Consider the following 17,544-nt stretch of genomic DNA (forward strand, 5'->3'; position numbering starts at 1 on the left):
TGGGAGTGCTTTGCAGCGGTTTACATCAGACATGGAAAATCATTGCGCGTGTGTGTGTGTGTGTGTGTGTGTGCGTGCGTGCGTGCGTGCGTGCGTGCGTTGGTGACCATTGTTTCACTTTCCTCCCCCATAAGTAGTGGACAATGTGCCCACAATCCTATTTTGTTGGCATTATGCTTCACTTGGCGGCATTATACTGCATGTAGGCACAATCTCCTTCCAGTGTTATGCAGACCAACATCTCTTTAAACCAGTTCTGTTAAATAACCTGTCTGGAAGATCTTAGGGACTGGATGTCTAAAAATGTATTTCCCTACGGGGATTCAAAAATGAAATCTTCTTACAAGTTCCTTCAATTGAACTGACCAAACTGAAATCCCCATAATTGGACAAGATGTTGATCCTAATTTTGATCCCAGCCTATAAACATTGAGAGCTGCGTTAACAAACTGAAACTCTGTCTGGTCCCCGATCTTTGAACGCCCCCCTCATCTACGGGCTAAAACACACTGAAGTCTAGCGCCTTAATGGCCATCTTTGGGCTGGTCCCAGCAGAGGATGGCCTTTCGGGTCGGCTAATGAACGCTTTCGCCTCATTGTCTGTCCCAGAGACTCATTCTGCTTAACCGGAGGGCAGAAAAGACCATCTTCTGTTATTCAGTTCCTGGAGGAAATGTCAATGTTGGAACTGGAAAATAAATTAGGTGCGGTGTGGATCATCTAAACACGGGATATTCGCATTTGGATTCAGTTCAGCAGCATATGACATTATAATTTCTCGGTGATAAAACTGTGCATGGAATTTAAAGTATAGGTACCTGGTGCTAGTGGATTGTAATATACGGTAACGCCTGCTTGAAACACAATGTATAGGCTTTAAATGATACCGATTGCACCAAGAGATTAAATAAATCTTAGTTTAGGGTTAATCAAGGGTTTGTTGATCTAGGACTTATTTTAAATCGAGGTGCGTTGCACCACTTAAATTTACCATTCATGTCAATGGCATGTTTGCATTTAAACCACCTCTACAGCAAGTTTAAAATTAATCCCTTATTGATGTTTAAATCGAAGTTTAAAGTAGTGGTGCAACAGGATTAACATTAATCCAGGTTTAGAATGAAAAGTAAAACCAAGATTAAAAGGATGGTTTAAAACTAAACCTGATTAATGAAAACTATGTTTTAAAGTTTGGTGCAACTGAATTAAAAGATAAACCTTGATTTAAACCAGGTTAAGGCCTAATCCGTGTTGGTGCAAGCCACCCTTAAAGTCCTACAAGCATTTTCAACATGGGTGAATGAGCTACTTTTGTCTAATTGGTCGATCTGTAATAGCTTTGTTGTCAAGTTTGGCTGGGTGTGTGCCCGCTGAAATCTCTCTATGTTGATAACACACACATACATAGAGAGGTTGGATGAATTAAAGATATCTAAGAGATTAGATCTCATCTAGGATTTTGTACATCATAATCATGATATGGCATAAATTGTCTTTTCCCGGTTTTAATCACTTAAGCCCTATTTCATACATATTGAAATGTTTTTCGAAAAGAGACAATCTACGAGCAGACAGCAGGATATTGCTATTGCAGGGATATCTGCTATTCTCACTGGAAAACCTTTTAACCTTTTTAGGACTGAGGCCGATTCTAAAAAAGCCGTCTAAATCCTTACCTACATTTTCGGAAACTTCAATCGTCTGTCAGGCAGAAATCTTGTATCTCCAAGTTTCAAATACATTTTTTCTCATTAATTAAAGCCCTACTTCATCATACAAAAGTAGTGAAAATATAAGATCTACAAGCACACAACGCCTCGCACCGCGAGGCGTTGTGTGCTTGTAGATCGGCTATTTTCACGATTTTAAAATAATAACAAAAAAAGGAAGTCTTTGGGACATAAAAGGTTTCCACCCGACAACGACGAAATATGTATTCAAAAATCACAAAACACACAATGTTGCTAGTATATATACTGTACATACTGTAGCAACAAGAACCCCAAAAGGGGTTCCCGTCTTGAAAGGCAAAAACCCCCAAAAGGTCTCCCCGTCCTAAACGGGCTAAAACAGTCTGTTCAAGATGAAGCCCCAGCGATTACGGACAGGACAGATAGTAGCGATGTAGCAGCCTGGTAGAGGAATTAGTATTGATGAAAGGATGGTGGCTAGCAGAGCATGGATTTCCTTCAGGCAGTACATGCAGAACAAGCCTGCCAAATTGTAGCTTACACTCATATTCCCTGCTCTGAGGCATAGAAGGCCATTTGGCACAATTTGGGCGCTCTCCAAATGGCTAAAATGTCTAGTAGCACTCATACTGAAACGGCTGTAGGATCGGTGTGCTTTACCACATCACCATTTGGCACCAAATTTGGAGGAGTTTGCAGTTGACACACTGGGTGCCCACGATGAAGTGCCCAACATGTTATTGATTTTACCTTATTTCGGAGGCTCAGAGTAAAAGTAATCTGAGTAGATATAATCCTAGTACAGTATGTCCTGTTTTTTTTTATAGTATTATCTTAGCCTAGTTCCAGACCCTGAATCGCTAGCCACACCACTTTAAATTTTTGTTTTGGCGATTCAGGGGTCTAGAATTGCTCTCAGTGAAGAGACTTTCCTCGTTCGAAAATCCGTACGGCGAATCAGCATCGTCAATCAGCGTCTTGTGATCAGCGTGGGTGGGGATTTCCCAGAACTTATGTGCAATTCACCGCCGCCGGACGACACATCGCGTCGCAGTAAAATGCGATCTTATCGATCTCGCTATGAAACATCAGTAGCAGACATGTTATGTTGTGTTTGATTACTAATTCGTTGTGCTCCTATTCCTGCTGTTTCTTTGGTTAGCAAGTAGCACTAGCAAGCAACAGGCTAGCCACTAGCCAGCCACACATAACAACACTACTGTTGTGTTGGTCAGACGGTGAACCAATCGCAGAAGACTGCCTCTTTGGCAACGCCCATCCCATCAATCGCCCTGGGTGGAACCAACTTCAGACTGAATAATGAAGTGAAACGAAATGTCAATTCAGGCTGAGTGTCAGGCTAGTATTTTCTTTCACTCAGAACAGAAAAAAAATACAACCACGGCCATCAGTGCTTTTGTAACGGCCGGTAGAGAAGGGCTCGTTTTAAACATGAACGTGATTTAAAAGTTATATTAGAAGATAAATGCACTTTTGTGAATCTCATGACACATGGCATCTATGAGGGAACTGCACTTCCTGGTCATGTGATCTCCTGTTGCATTTCGGGAATTGGAGTGTTTCTCTTCAACCTCGGGTGCCTTGTACGGGTAAGCTACAGTTTAACGCAGCTTACTGTAAAATGCGTCAATTGTATGTCTTGATGAATGATAAATTGAGTACATATAGGCATTTGTCTTTTGGGTCATCAGGGGAGGGCAATGGCCACCCCCTAGTGTTCACGTTTAACCTAAAATTCAGTTATTTTATGCATAATTGTCCCCAACTCTGAATTGTTTCAGCAGATTAAAGGAGCTATAGTAATTTTTTTCTTGAAAAACGAACGCTAATAAAAATGATAAATTTATAATTTTGGCCATTGTCAGCCTGTCTTTATTTACATCCCTTATCAATCCATATAAAAGAATAGAAGAGGGATGTAAACAAAGTCAGGCTGACAATGGCCAAAAAATATTATCATTTTATCGTTATTTTACGCTTTTTGTGGTCATTTTTTAATAGAAACACATATATGAAGCTTAATCTTTTTTTTAAAATATTTTCAAAACATTATTTTTACTTTAGCGTCCGTTTTTCAAGAAAAAGTTGACTATAGCTCCTTTAATCTGATTTCAAACATTTTATCTTTTCGGACCCCAAACAAATAGCGAAAATAGTGGATCTACAAACGTGTCGCCCAGCGACGTGTTGAGAGCTTGTAGATCCACTATTTTCACTAATTTAGAAACAGAGCTTAAGTGGTGACTTATTTTTGCCACCCGCTATTTTCTGGAATTACACCTCTGCATAAAGGACTACAATAGAAACAATCCCCCAGGACATTTTCTTTTATGACAACTTGTTAAATTGTACTGCCGTGCTGTTTTCAACACGTTAGTAAAGTATTAATAGGCTCTATGCATATACGCCATTTTGTTCTACTTCCGGGTGTCTTTCAACTTCCTTCACAGGTGTTACTGATGATACTAACGAAGGGTCTGTTTGATTTATTGTACAGTGGTTCTTTAATTTCAAGCACCCCCAAGACTCTGTACAAATGGAATCAACAAATGGAATCAAATGGACCCTTGCAGGTCCATTTGCTTCCATTTGTACACTGTCAGAGTTACACACCTGTATGGGGACATTTGGAACCCAATCAAGGACACTTTGAGACCCACTGGTGTAGCAGAGTGTTTCCAGTGAGCCAACATGCACAATATCAGCACCCTGACTCTGTTTGACCAGGGGCGGGATCATAGGGGGCGCGTGAGTGCTTGAGTGTACAGTTATGAGAGCCCATTGATTTTTCGCCGACAATTCCTAGCACTCAGTCTTTTCACAAGTTTTCCCAAACTGGCCAAACTGCATTCCTGGCACTCGGCCGATATCACACGTTGGCTTTGTCTAGTATAGGGTATAGGGCTAACACAGCAAAGACCGCCCCACATCCTGGCTGTATGATGTAGCCTACCAAGACGAAGACGCACCGTCTCTGCGACCCCTGTGCCCCACACGCTGGACCACTAAAACGGCATCGCTGCAGACTGCAGTCCATTGCTTCCAACTACATTGCACTCAGCCCGTGGCCTGCGTATGCAGCTAGACACTTTTAGCACGTTGTTTTTGCTTTGAGAATCAGGCTAAAGTTTTTCTCACGTGTGGAAATGGTCAACACGTGGAGGATTGTGTTGTCGGAAACAGCGCCCGCAAACGCATGGTGCAATTCTATGGAGACGACTTTGATGAAGCCAGGCTGACACTGCATTGTGACGTTTGCCTGGAGATGGCAAAGACCAGTGGACTCACATTCTTTACTTGTAAAAGTATCAATACTGCAATGTAGATGTACTTCAAAATGAACTTGAGTAAAAGTACGAAAGTATTGGCATCAAAATGTACTTACAGTACCAAAAGTAAAAGTACAATTTTTTGGAAAATAGCAGATCTACAAGCTCACAGTCGTGATATGATGCGTTTGGAGCTTGTAGATCGGCTATTTTCAAACAACCTAGGTATAATGGCTAAAGTGGTTAATGTGTGTTTTAAAATATTATAACTTATATCCGAAAAGTAACTAGTAACTCAAGTTTTCAAATAAATGTAGTGGAGTAAAAGTACAATATTTGGATCCGAGATGTAGTGGAGTAGAAGTAAAAGTATTGGAAATTGGAAATACTCAAGTAAAGTACAAATACCTACTTAAAAAGGGGCGGGGTCAAAAACGAGCACCCAGCTCAATATTGAAACATCAACGTCCCTGTGTTTGACCAGAATGGAACAGACCCTTCATTAGTATCATCGGTAACACCTGTGAAGGAAGTCGAAAGATACCCGGAAGTAGAACAAAATGGCGTATATGCATAGAGCCTATTAAGATCACTAGCTGGGTTGTGAAGAAGTATACAGCTGTGCGTGTGTGTGTGCGTGTGTGTGGATGCATGCATGAACGAGTGGGGTGGTCCAAGGGAGAAAAAAAAAAAAAAGAAAAAAAAGAAAAAAACGTTTGAGAACCACTGGTCTACTCCATAAGTGGGAGACACCAAGGCATAATTTATTTGCGCCTTGACTATAATTGCAATGTTGTTATTAAATATGAGTAGCCTCATGAGGCCGATTAGGTCAGAAGCCCACAGTACAGCCGTTTCTGTAGCGCGAGGAAGCTTGATGTAAATGGTAAATGGTGCATTTATACAGCGCCTTTATCTAAGGCGCTCTACATACATTGTACCTTGTCCTTTGATTTTTTTCACTGACGGAAACTAAATAAAAACTAAATAAAAATTAAGCTGCGATGACTAAAACTAAGACTAAATATATTGACAATTTCGTCAACAAAATAAAAACTAGACTAAAACGTTAGGGAGGGACTTGTGGAGAAGAGAGTCGTTTATGTTTGGTTGCTCTCAGGTGTTGCGTACTGAAAATAGCCGATCTACAAGCTCGTAGATCTGCTATTTTCAGCACACAACCAAGTGTAAAATCAGTCCTTACGATGCCATCAAGGCCTGCCAAAATACATTATAGTCGACTAAATCAACTGGTTTTAGTCTAAAATTAGACTAAAACTAATACTTTTCAGGTGACTAAATTATGACTAAAACCAAATTACATTTTATTCAAAAGACTATGACTAAAACTAAATCAAAATGTGCTGTCAAAAACAACACTGATCCACGCACATTCATACACTGATGGCTGAGGAAAACCATGCAAGGCACGAACCTGCGCATCAGGAGCAATTAGGGGTTCAGCGTTTTGCTCAAGGACTCTTCGACACTAACTCTGGGGGAGCTAACCCTTGATGCTGAGTGTAACTCTGGGGGAGCTAGCCCTTGATGCTGAGTGTAACTCTGGGGGAGCTAACCCTTGATGCTGAGTGTAACTCTGGGGGAGCTAACCCTTGATGCTGAGTGTAACTCTGGGGGAGCTAACCCTTGATGCTGAGTGTAACTCTGGGGGAGCTAACCCTTGATGCTGAGTGTAACTCTGGGGGAGCTAACCCTTGATGCTGAGTGTAACTCTGGGGGAGCTAACCCTTGATGCTGAGTGTAACTCTGGGGGAGCTAACCCTTGATGCTGAGTGTAACTCTGGGGGAGCTAACCCTTGATGCTGAGTGTAACTCTGGGGGAGCTAACCCTTGATGCTGAGTGTAACTCTGGGGGAGCTAACCCTTGATGCTGAGTGTAACTCTGGGGGAGCTAACCCTTGATGCTGAGTGTAACTCTGGGGGAGCTAACCCTTGATGCTGAGTGTAACTCTGGGGGAGCTAACCCTTGATGCTGAGTGTAACTCTGGGGGAGCTAACCCTTGATGCTGAGTGTAACTCTGGGGGAGCTAACCCTTGATGCTGAGTGTAACTCTGGGGGAGCTAACCCTTGATGCTGAGTGTAACTCTGGGGGAGCTAACCCTTGATGCTGAGTGTAACTCTGGGGGAGCTAACCCTTGATGCTGAGTGTAACTCTGGGGGAGCTAACCCTTGATGCTGAGTGTCAAGCTTACATACAGATTCCCTGCTCTGAGGCAACAATTTGGGCGCTCTCCAAATGCAAGGAGGCATTGAGAACCAGTTTCATGGTCTCTGCCATGGCGTGACCGTCTGGGATTGAACCCCGGACCTCCCACTGAGCTGGTACTGTATTTTAAAGGGATATTCCACTTTCAACAGGGAGCAGTGGTAGGGCTTCTCTCCACATACACACCCATTGTAACTTCAAACTTCATTTTAACCGTGATAGATTCATTAAAAACACCCATTATTTTTTTCTGGAGACTCATTTTACCTTCCTAATACGTGAGCAGGCCGTGTTTTTTCGATAACTTTTTTAATTTATTTGTAATAATTATTTGGAAAAATGGAAAAAATGAAATACAAAAAAATAATTATTAAAGATAAATGAAAAATGTTATCGAAAAAACACGGCCTGCTCACATATTAGGAGGGTAGTATGAGTCACCAGAAAAAATAATGTGTGTTTTTAATGAATCTATCATGGTTAAAATGAAGTTTGAAGTTACAATGGGTGTGTGTGGGGAGAGGCCCTGGGCCTGGAGGGCCTGGTAACATTTACATAAAATATCTAAATATTCAATCAAGCTAATTAAAAAATGTTCAGGGTGTTCATAAAAGCCTGATTAGATGATAAAATTACCAAAAGTTTTTTTGAAAGTGAAATACCCCTTTAACTTCCCTACACTGGTTCCCTGTCTGATTTTACTAATTGCTTTAAGGAACTTCACGGCCTGGCCCTGGAGTTATTACAAGGCTCCTTGACTCTTGAACGACCAGTATGAGGAACTCGGCTTGAAATTAATTCTTAAAATGTACTTTTATAGAGCGGCCTTCCATAACAAAAAAGTTTTGAAATGTTATTGCCTGATCCATTTAATGTTTTTTATTCCTCGCTGCACTTTTTATACATACACATATCTTGTTTGTATTCTGTTGCTGATTTCATGAAAATGTAATTTATGTAATTTCATGAAAGAGTGTAATTTAACCACTTAAACGATATACTGTACTTCGTTGACTGAGGTCCCAAAGGGGTCTATACATGGTCCTCTTTTACCTGTACACCAAATATTCAAAATATTTACGCTGAAAATAGCAGATCTACAGTAAGTGAAAGCCAAGTAAAAATCTTCCAATTACATGCCATCATGGCCTGCCAAAAATACATTTTATTCAACTAAATCAACTATAGATTTAGTCAACTAAAATATTATGATACCGGTATTTAGTCGACTAAAACTAGAATAAAACTAAAACGTTTCAGATGACTAAAATATGACTAGAACCACATGAAATGTTATTCACAATTTTGACAGGCATTTTTTCGGCAATAGTTCCACACATTTTTACCAATTAATTTCCAAAACTTTTCCAGAATATTTAACCCAATTTCCAGGACTATATAACAATAATTCAGCTCAATAACAAGTCGCTTACTCCTATGCGCAATGCCCAGAGACAGGTAGTGTATGCCAGTGGTTCTCAACCTTTTCAGGCTGTGACCCCCGAAATAATTATATTTTAACTAGGGGACCCGGCACCCTGACGAGCACAAGAGTTGAGGAATTTTGTATAACACGTTTCTATTGTGAAAAAATAGCAGATCTACATGCTCACAACTCTAATATTTGACAATTTGGCCAATGTTTAATTTGTCATTTCAGAGGTATTAACAAAATCAATAACCAAAGACAATGCATAGCTATTTTTCCAGGACCTTCCTCCAAGACCGTTGATCAATTCCAAAACTTTTCCAGTACTGGAAAAATATTTTTCTAATTTCAAAATATTTCCAGGAATTTCATGACCGTGGGAACCCTGATAGTTTTAGTTGAGGAAATCACAAACACTGCCTCTCACCTTGATGCAGAGCACGTGCGTGCCGGCCTTGACCAGCTCCTCGGCCAGCTTCATGTAGTAGTCCAGCGAGTACTTCTGCCTCATGGGGTCGGACACGTCGCCCGTGTAGGAGATGGCGGCCTCCACCACGCCGCCGGCCTGGCCCGCCGCCTCCATGCCCAGCATCAGGTTGGGCAGGTAGTTGAGGGAGTCGAACACGCGGAACACGTCCATGCCATTCTCCTTGGCCACCTCGCAGAACCTGGAGGAGGAAAACCCGGGGAGAGGGGGAGGGTGGAGAGGTTAAGTGGCAAGCAGAAGTGGAAAAAAAGCACTCAAATGTTTTACTTAAGTAAGAAGTATCAATGCTGCAATATAGAAATACTCTGTTACAAGTGAAAGTCCGGAATTCAAAATGTACATGAGTAAAGGTATGAAAGTGTTGGCATCAAATTAAATGTGCTTAAAGTAGCAAAAGTAAAAGTGCAGATCTACAAGCTCACAACGCGTCGTCACATCTTGTAGATCTGCTAATTTCAAATAGCCAAGGTAATAAAATAGGGCTAAAGTGGTTGATGTATGTTTTATAATTATTATAATTTACAAAGTAACTAGAAAAGTGTGTTGGAAATTAGAAATACTCAAGTAAAGTGCAAATGCCTAACAAGTGCAGTACTAAAGTAAATGTACGTAGTTACTTTACACCACTGGGTAAGTGGCACGTGTGTGGGTAGGTTAGTGGGCGTGCATGCATGTGTGGGTGTGTGTGTCAGTGGGTGTTTGTGCATGCGTGTGAGCAAGCAAGCATGTAAGCGCATATGTGTGTGTGTGTGTGTGGGGGGGGGGGGGGGGGGGACGAGTGGGGTGCACAGGCGAGTGGGTTCAGATGGAAAGGGCATTGTATAATATTGAACAATACTTTTATAGTATATTGTGTTATTGGTTTCCGAGCCACAGAGATGCACGGGAGCAGAGAGAGAGAAATATCTAGAAGATATATCTAGTGAGAGAGAGAAAGGGAGGAAGAGAGAGAGAGGGGGGGGGGGGGGGGGGGAAGAGAGAGAGAGAGAGAGAAACAAAAAGAAAGGGAGAGAAAGGGAGGGGGAGAGAGAGGGAGAGAGAGTCAGATACGGAGACAGCAACAGACAAAGAGAGTGAAAGCGAAGCAAAGCCAGGCAGAGAAACGGTGATGAATGAACCATGTTCCAGAGGTGCAGAACAATCTCATAGGATTATCATAAACCTACACGCACAATAATAAAATAAAATGACTGCATTTTCATGCAAACTCCGCTCCCGATAATAGTGCCCGTGCCGATAAGCTAGCCGTGTGCATGCATCGACATAACCGCCTCATGAATAGCAGCCGTTCCTCAACCATATTCCCATTCCAACCCTATCCCTATGGAAACACAGCTTATGAGGAAAAAACATCAACAAATGTGCCAAGACGTACTGTATATACATACACACAATCCTATCCAAACTAATATAGGTAAATCCCAGCTGTCATTGGTTTACCCCATCAGCCATTGTATTCTGCGGGGTTTTATTTTTTTTACTCTGGGAGTGTGTGTGACATTGACATCAAGTCACGTGTCCGACACTGACATCAATTTAAAGCACTTGTCGGGTTGTAATCGCACAATTGAGTGCACAATTGAGGTATACTTGAATGCCTCATTGGTCATGAACTTTCTATGAAACCCAATAGGTTACCACAATGAAACATAAATAAATAAATAAATAAATAAATAAAACCTGTAGAGAGAGTCGAGACACAGCGATTTTTTTTACAAACTCTTTGATCAATCCATGGTTATTATCCTTTTCCCCATGGCTCCGTTATTTTTTTTTTACGCTGAGTGGTAACGTGGAGCGCATGATAATACGCTTCACACAAGGCCTACATGGTGCAATCTAGTTCTACATTATCTCAAAAACACTGCAGTGCAATTAAACACTGAAAACAGAGCAGAACTGTCTGCCCACTTTCCAACGCTGCGCGTTGATCCAAGAGATTAGTCAAGAGACTGATAGGAATATTCCTTCAAAGAGACAAATTCGCTAGATGTGAAGAGAGAGCCGTGATATGGCTCTTCACATCCTCTGCAGTTTAGTCTATTTCGAACGTTTAATATAACATGAGATCAAATAATACTTTATTGTACATTCGTCGGGACGTTCGTTTTGAATGGCATGCTTCAACAATGATTAGAAATAAGATCAAGTCCTATAAAAAGCATAAAGAAACTCGAAAAGGCTATCATCATCTGGCTGCAAAAGTCTACCATGTGACCCCTGCAAAGTGCCCTTTAAAATCAATTAAACTAAATGACACTTTCATTTTATTTAGTTAATAGAGACATTTTATTCTGCTGGCAAAACTGCGGATAGAAAGCCAGTGAGAAAGGCAGAAGAAAGAAAGAAAGAAAGACACAGTCTGTGATGTAGAGAAAGCTGTGAGATGTTACAGGCGTAGAGAGAGATTGAGAGAGAAAGATGTGACAAAGAGAGACAGACAGGAAGAGGGGAGCATGGGAGAGCACGATGGGTAGAGTGAGGCAAATAGATCAAAGCCATTAATCACAATCATCCGCACATTTTAGACGGCAGTCCCTGTGGGGAAGAGAAGAGAGGAGAGGAGGCGGAGGCAAGGGAGAAGAGAAGAGAAGAGAAGAGAAGAGAAGAGAAGAGAAGAGAAGAGAAGAGAAGAGAAGAGAAGAGAAGAGAAGAGAAGAGAAGAGGGGGGAGACCAAGGATTAAGGGATGGTAATGTAAAATAAGTTAGAAGTTGAGGAACAAACAGGAAGGAGGAGGATAAAAGATGAGAGGAACTGAAGAGGAGAGGAGAGATAAGAAGTAAAGGAGAAACAGGAGGAAGAAGGGAGGGGAGAGTAAAAGAGGTGACAAGATGGGAGAGTAGAGCAGTGGTTCTCTGCCTTTTCAGGCCGCGACCCCCAAAAGAATCATGTTTTAACTGGGGCTATTTTAGGCAAAGAGGTTTTGTATAGACTAGAGGGAGGAAAAGAGCAGACTAAATACAGAGTGAAAGGTCAAGTTTATTAAGTACTGATGGTTCAAATTTGGTTAAATATCTGAAAACACACATTGACATGGATCCAAAATACACTGATGATTGTGCAGTCAAACCATGAAACTGTATGGAATCTATGAAAAGGTTGTGGGGGTCCCTGCTTCATCTCTCTCTCAACTAAGGGGTCCTTGGCCTGAAAACGTTGAAGACCCCTGGACTAGAGTTTCTGTTCACTGTTTTTGTGTGTGTATATACTTGCTCTCTCTCTCTCTCTCTCTAAAATATGAATACAGCCCAGGCAAATTAATAGTGCCTCACCTGTTGCATTCTGTGGCTCTGGACACACCTGATTAGCTGCAGCTGCATTGCTTAATAGCCTGCCATGTTTTTAACCTGCTGTAGGTGTTCTGTGAACTGGAAAGCAAACCAAACCAGCCTTGGGTTTCATCCCCCTTTAACCCATTGAGACCAGAGGCCGATTCTACAAATGTCCTCTAAATCCTAACAGTTTTTATTTTACTTTATTTAATTGAAACATCTATGTTTCTATATTGGTGGTTTTCTAACCTTTCCATGTCAAGGACCCACAGAATGATATGTGTTTGGCTGTGGAACCACGTCTCAAAATATTTGAGATGCAGAGATTTGAGTTAAAATCAAACCAAGTTTGAAGTGAGCGGTGGTGCGTGACTGCGTGTGTATGAGTGTGCAACTGTGCATGCGTGTACGTATGTGTGTGTGTGTGTGTGACGCAACAGCGCCACTTGGTCACCAGCCGTATTGCAGTTCATGCTAAGGCTACATACACGCATAGTAACAAACCTACAAACCTACCTACACATTAGGCCCCTGCAAGCCCGACGGGACCCGACCAGGGCCCGGCCCGGCCCGCCAAAACGGGCCGGGCTTGGGCTCGTTTCGAAACTCACCAACGGGCCTAGGGCCGGGCCCGGGCTTAGAACCATGCTCGGAACATTTCGCGCTGTGAATTTCACACATGACGTCTCTGTGTGTGCGCTTAGCTAGAATGGAGTGTGGTGTGTGAGTGAGTGCTGCCTCCCATAGCCTTCTAGGCTAATAGCCTTCTAGGCTTCTAGAACCCATAGCCTTCTAGGCTATGGGTTCTATCCGTATCTATAGCAACCACGGCTCTGATTGGTCGTGACATGAGTACATTAGCCAATGGAGAGCCGCAACGAGCCGAGGGCTTGACGGCTTTTCTTTCTTCTCACAGTCACACAAGTCTACTCTGCGACTCTGCGAACACAGCGAGACTAGAACATTAGGAGCACTACTGCAGTTTCACCCATTTCACCGTCATTTCTCAAATAAATCGCCCTGTAATGATTCCCCGACCTCCCGAGTCCCGTATCAGTTACGGGATGCGTGCGACGATACTCTGTATTTTACGAGATGGCCACGGGCGGCAAGCCGACAATAATATCAATATCTAATTGCTGTGAAGATATACAGTAACATAACAAACGGTGGGTGGAGGAAGATTTCTTGCGTTGTGATGTGATGTGTGTGTAATTACTTGCTGTGCTGTTGTGTTGTGTTGTGTTGACTTCTTTCTTTTAATCAGAGCGCAAGACGAGCACAGCTATAGAGGGCTGTACATACATCTCTCAGTCTCCGTCCTCTCCGACCATAGTTTTCGTCGGAAAGTTTCGACTTTCTGACGTGCGTGCAGCTTTCCGAACTCAAATTAGGAGTAATCCTTTTCAGAAGTTGCAAGAGATGTCATTTTGTAGTTGAACTGGACCTTTCCGACGCAAATTTCGGTGGTCTGTGACAGTATGGACTCCCCTTGAGAGTGTAGCTGCAGCAGCGCGCAGCGCACACAAATAATTAATTAATAATAAGGTGACGGGCTTCGGGCCGGGCTCGGGCTTTAAATAGCAGCACCAAACGGGCCACGGGCCGGGCCTGGACTGAAGTCCACGGGCCAGGGCCGGGCCCGGGCCCACATTTTAGGCCCGTGCAGGGGCCTACTACACATACACTCACGCTTAGGAGGAGCTAAAAAAATGTTCGCTTTAAAAGATTTGCACAAAAATAGCGGTATTTTGAATAACCAAAGTATGAAATAATTGTTAAAGTGGTTAAAATCTAAAGTGACAGATGTTTTCCTGCACACATTAAGATGTAAAGTTATCATAATACCATATTTGGTGAATGAGGTGCACTGGGATTATTTACACCTGATAGTACGAGGGTGCAATTAGTTTCCATCTCTGCGTGAAATGGGGCAGTAGAGCAGTGGTTCCCAAACGCAGTGCCGAGGCACCACTGGTGTGCTGCGAATACAGTATGTGCATTGACATTTTGTGACAAACACACATTATTATTTAAATAAATGCCACCATACCCTAAGTTATGAATTATTTACTATATCAGTGTTTTGTGCACGTTCATTTCTCAATACAGAGCCACATTCTATTCTATACACTAAAAAACCCAATTTCAACCTAGCATCCATATTTTGGGAAGGTTGAGGTGACAATGTTTTATTAGAATTGTTCTTATTGTTCTTATTTCTTTTTTTCTTTTTTAAATCACACCCACGTGAAGTGACCGGTGCAGGCTGCTCAACAGCACTGCAGCTGGTGTTGCCATACTCATACGGACAGACATACGGACAGACAGACATACACACTCGGTCAAATGGGAAAATTGACGAAAAAGCGAACTCTCTTGAAGACGATCAGGGTAGTGTTACTGAAACTCACTTGAGTGCGGAAAATATATGTTTCACGGACGCGCTTCATCGTTTTAGTGCTCCTTCAGCAGTCTTTGCTTCTAAATTTTGGCACTTTTGCTGTGATAGTTGAGCCTTCTTTCACTTGAAGACAGCATTATCAAGGTAGTTTGAATGTTCCTGTATAACTCACTTGAAGACAGCGTTGTCAGGATAGTTTGGGTGTTACTGTGTAACTCACTTGAAGACAGCGTTGTCAAGGTAGTTTGGGTGTTAGTGTATAACTCACTTGAAGACAGCGTTGTCAGGGTAGTTTGGGTGTTATTGTACAACTCACTTGAAGACAGCGTTATCAGGGTAGTTTGGGTGTTATTGTACAACTCACTTGAAGACAGCGTTATCAGGGTAGTTTGGGTGTTAGTGTATAACTCACTTGAAGACAGCGTTGTCAGGGTAGTTTGGGTGTTAGTGTGTAACTCACTTGAAGACGGCGTTGTCAGGGTAGTTTGTGTGTTAGTGTATAACTCACTTGAAGACGGCGTTGTCAGGGTAGTTTGAGTGTTAGTGAATAACTCACTTGAAGACAGCGTTGTCAGGGTAGTTTGGGTGTTAGTGTATAACTCACTTGAAGACAGCGTTATCAGGGTAGTTTGAGTGTTAGTGTATATAACTCACTTGAAGACAGCGTTATCAGGGTAGTTTGAGTGTTAGTGTATAACTCACTTGAAGACAGCGTTATCAGGGTAGTTTGGGTGTTACTGTGTAACTCACTTGAAGACAGCGTTGTCAAGGTAGTTTGGGTGTTAGTGTATAACTCACTTGAAGACAGCGTTGTCAGGGTAGTTTGGGTGTTATTGTACAACTCACTTGAAGACAGCGTTATCAGGGTAGTTTGGGTGTTATTGTACAACTCACTTGAAGACAGCGTTATCAGGGTAGTTTGGGTGTTAGTGTATAACTCACTTGAAGACAGCGTTGTCAGGGTAGTTTGGGTGTTAGTGTGTAACTCACTTGAAGACGGCGTTGTCAGGGTAGTTTGTGTGTTAGTGTATAACTCACTTGAAGACGGCGTTGTCAGGGTAGTTTGAGTGTTAGTGAATAACTCACTTGAAGACAGCGTTGTCAGGGTAGTTTGGGTGTTAGTGTATAACTCACTTGAAGACAGCGTTATCAGGGTAGTTTGAGTGTTAGTGTATATAACTCACTTGAAGACAGCGTTATCAGGGTAGTTTGAGTGTTAGTGTATAACTCACTTGAAGACAGCGTTATCAGGGTAGTTTGGGTGTTACTGTGTAACTCACTTGAAGACAGCGTTGTCAGGGTAGTTTGGGTGTTAGTGTATAACTCACTTGAAGACAGCGTTGTCAGGGTAGTTTGGGTGTTAGTGTATAACTCACTTGAAGACGGCGTTGTCAGGGTAGTTTGGGTGTTAGTGTGTAACTCACTTGAAGACGGCGTTGTCAGGGTAGTTTGGGTGTTAGTGTGTAACTCACTTGAAGACGGCGTTGTCAGGGTAGTTTGGGTGTTAGTGTATAACTCACTTGAAGACAGCGTTGTCAGGGTAGTTTGGGTGTTAGTGTGTAACTCACTTGAAGACGGCGTTGTCAGGGTAGTTTGGGTGTTAGTGTGTAACTCACTTGAAGACGGCGTTGTCAGGGTAGTTTGGGTGTTAGTGTATAACTCACTTGAAGACAGCGTTGTCAGGGTAGTTTGAGTGTTAGTGTATAACTCACTTGAAGACAGCGTTGTCAGGGTAGTTTGAGTGTTAGTGTATAACTCACTTGAAGACAGCGTTGTCAGGGTAGTTTGGGTGTTACTGTGTAACTCACTTGAAGACAGCATTATCAGGGTAGTTTGGGTGTTAGTGTATAACTCACTTGAAGACAGCATTATCAAGGTAGTTTGGGTGTTAGTGTATAACTCACTTGAAGACAGCATTATCAGGGTAGTTTGGGTGTTACTGTGTAACTCACTTGAAGACAGCATTATCAGGGTAGTTTGGGTGTTAGTGTATAACTCACTTGAAGACAGCATTATCAGGGTAGTTTGGGTGTTAGTGTATAACTCACTTGAAGACAGCATTATCAGGGTAGTTTGGGTATTAGTGTATAACTCACTTGAAGACAGCATTATCAGGGTAGTTTGGGTGTTAGTGTGTAACTCACTTGAAGACAGCGTTATCAGGGTAGTTTGGGTGTTAGTGTATAACTCACTTGAAGACAGCATTATCAGGGTAGTTTGGGTGTTACTGTGTAACTCACTTGAAGACAGCGTTATCAGGGTAGTTTGGGTGTTAGTGTGTAACTCACTTGAAGACAGCGTTGTCAAGGTAGTTTGGGTGTTAGTGTATAATTCACTTGAAGACGGCGTTATCAGGGTAGTTTGGGTGTTAGTGTGTAACTCACTTGAAGACGGCGTTATCAGGGTAGTTTGGGTGTTACTGTGTAACTCACTTGAAGACGGCGTTGTCAGGGTAGTTGGTGTATCCGACAGCACTGGCTCCTCTCAGCAGCATCTGGAAGGGGATGTTGGGTATCAGGGCCCTCATCTCCTGCAGCCTCTTCCACGGACACTCCGACAGGAAGCGCATGGCCACGTCGAAGGTCGCGCCTAGACACGCACGCACACACAGAGTACAATCATCAGTGTTAATGTAAGTTTAAATACAAACGCAGAGTATGGTTCTCTTCACATTTGTTCTCTTTATATTGGTTTATTGTTGTATTATTTTGTCTGAGGTTACATGGCCGGAACTTGTATCT

The 17,544-nt window shown here is 42.3% G+C and overlaps 1 protein-coding gene across 1 annotated transcript in view; it reads right to left on the bottom strand.

Moving 5' to 3' along the window:
• Positions 1-17,544, bottom strand: part of LOC308297681 (pyruvate carboxylase, mitochondrial-like) — a 550,569-nt gene that overhangs the window by 81,761 nt on the left and 451,264 nt on the right. The window contains exons 16-17 of the mRNA XM_080741213.1: positions 17,236-17,392; positions 9,066-9,306 (exon numbers count right to left, since the gene is read on the bottom strand). Coding sequence (XP_080597339.1) covers positions 9,066-9,306; positions 17,236-17,392 — 398 coding nt within the window. The remainder of the gene's footprint in view (positions 1-9,065; positions 9,307-17,235; positions 17,393-17,544) is intronic.

The sequence above is a fragment of the Nannobrachium achirus genome (genome assembly GCF_963921795.1).
Source record: "Nannobrachium achirus genome assembly, chromosome: 14".
Classification (NCBI taxonomy): Eukaryota; Metazoa; Chordata; class Actinopteri; order Myctophiformes; family Myctophidae; genus Nannobrachium; species Nannobrachium achirus.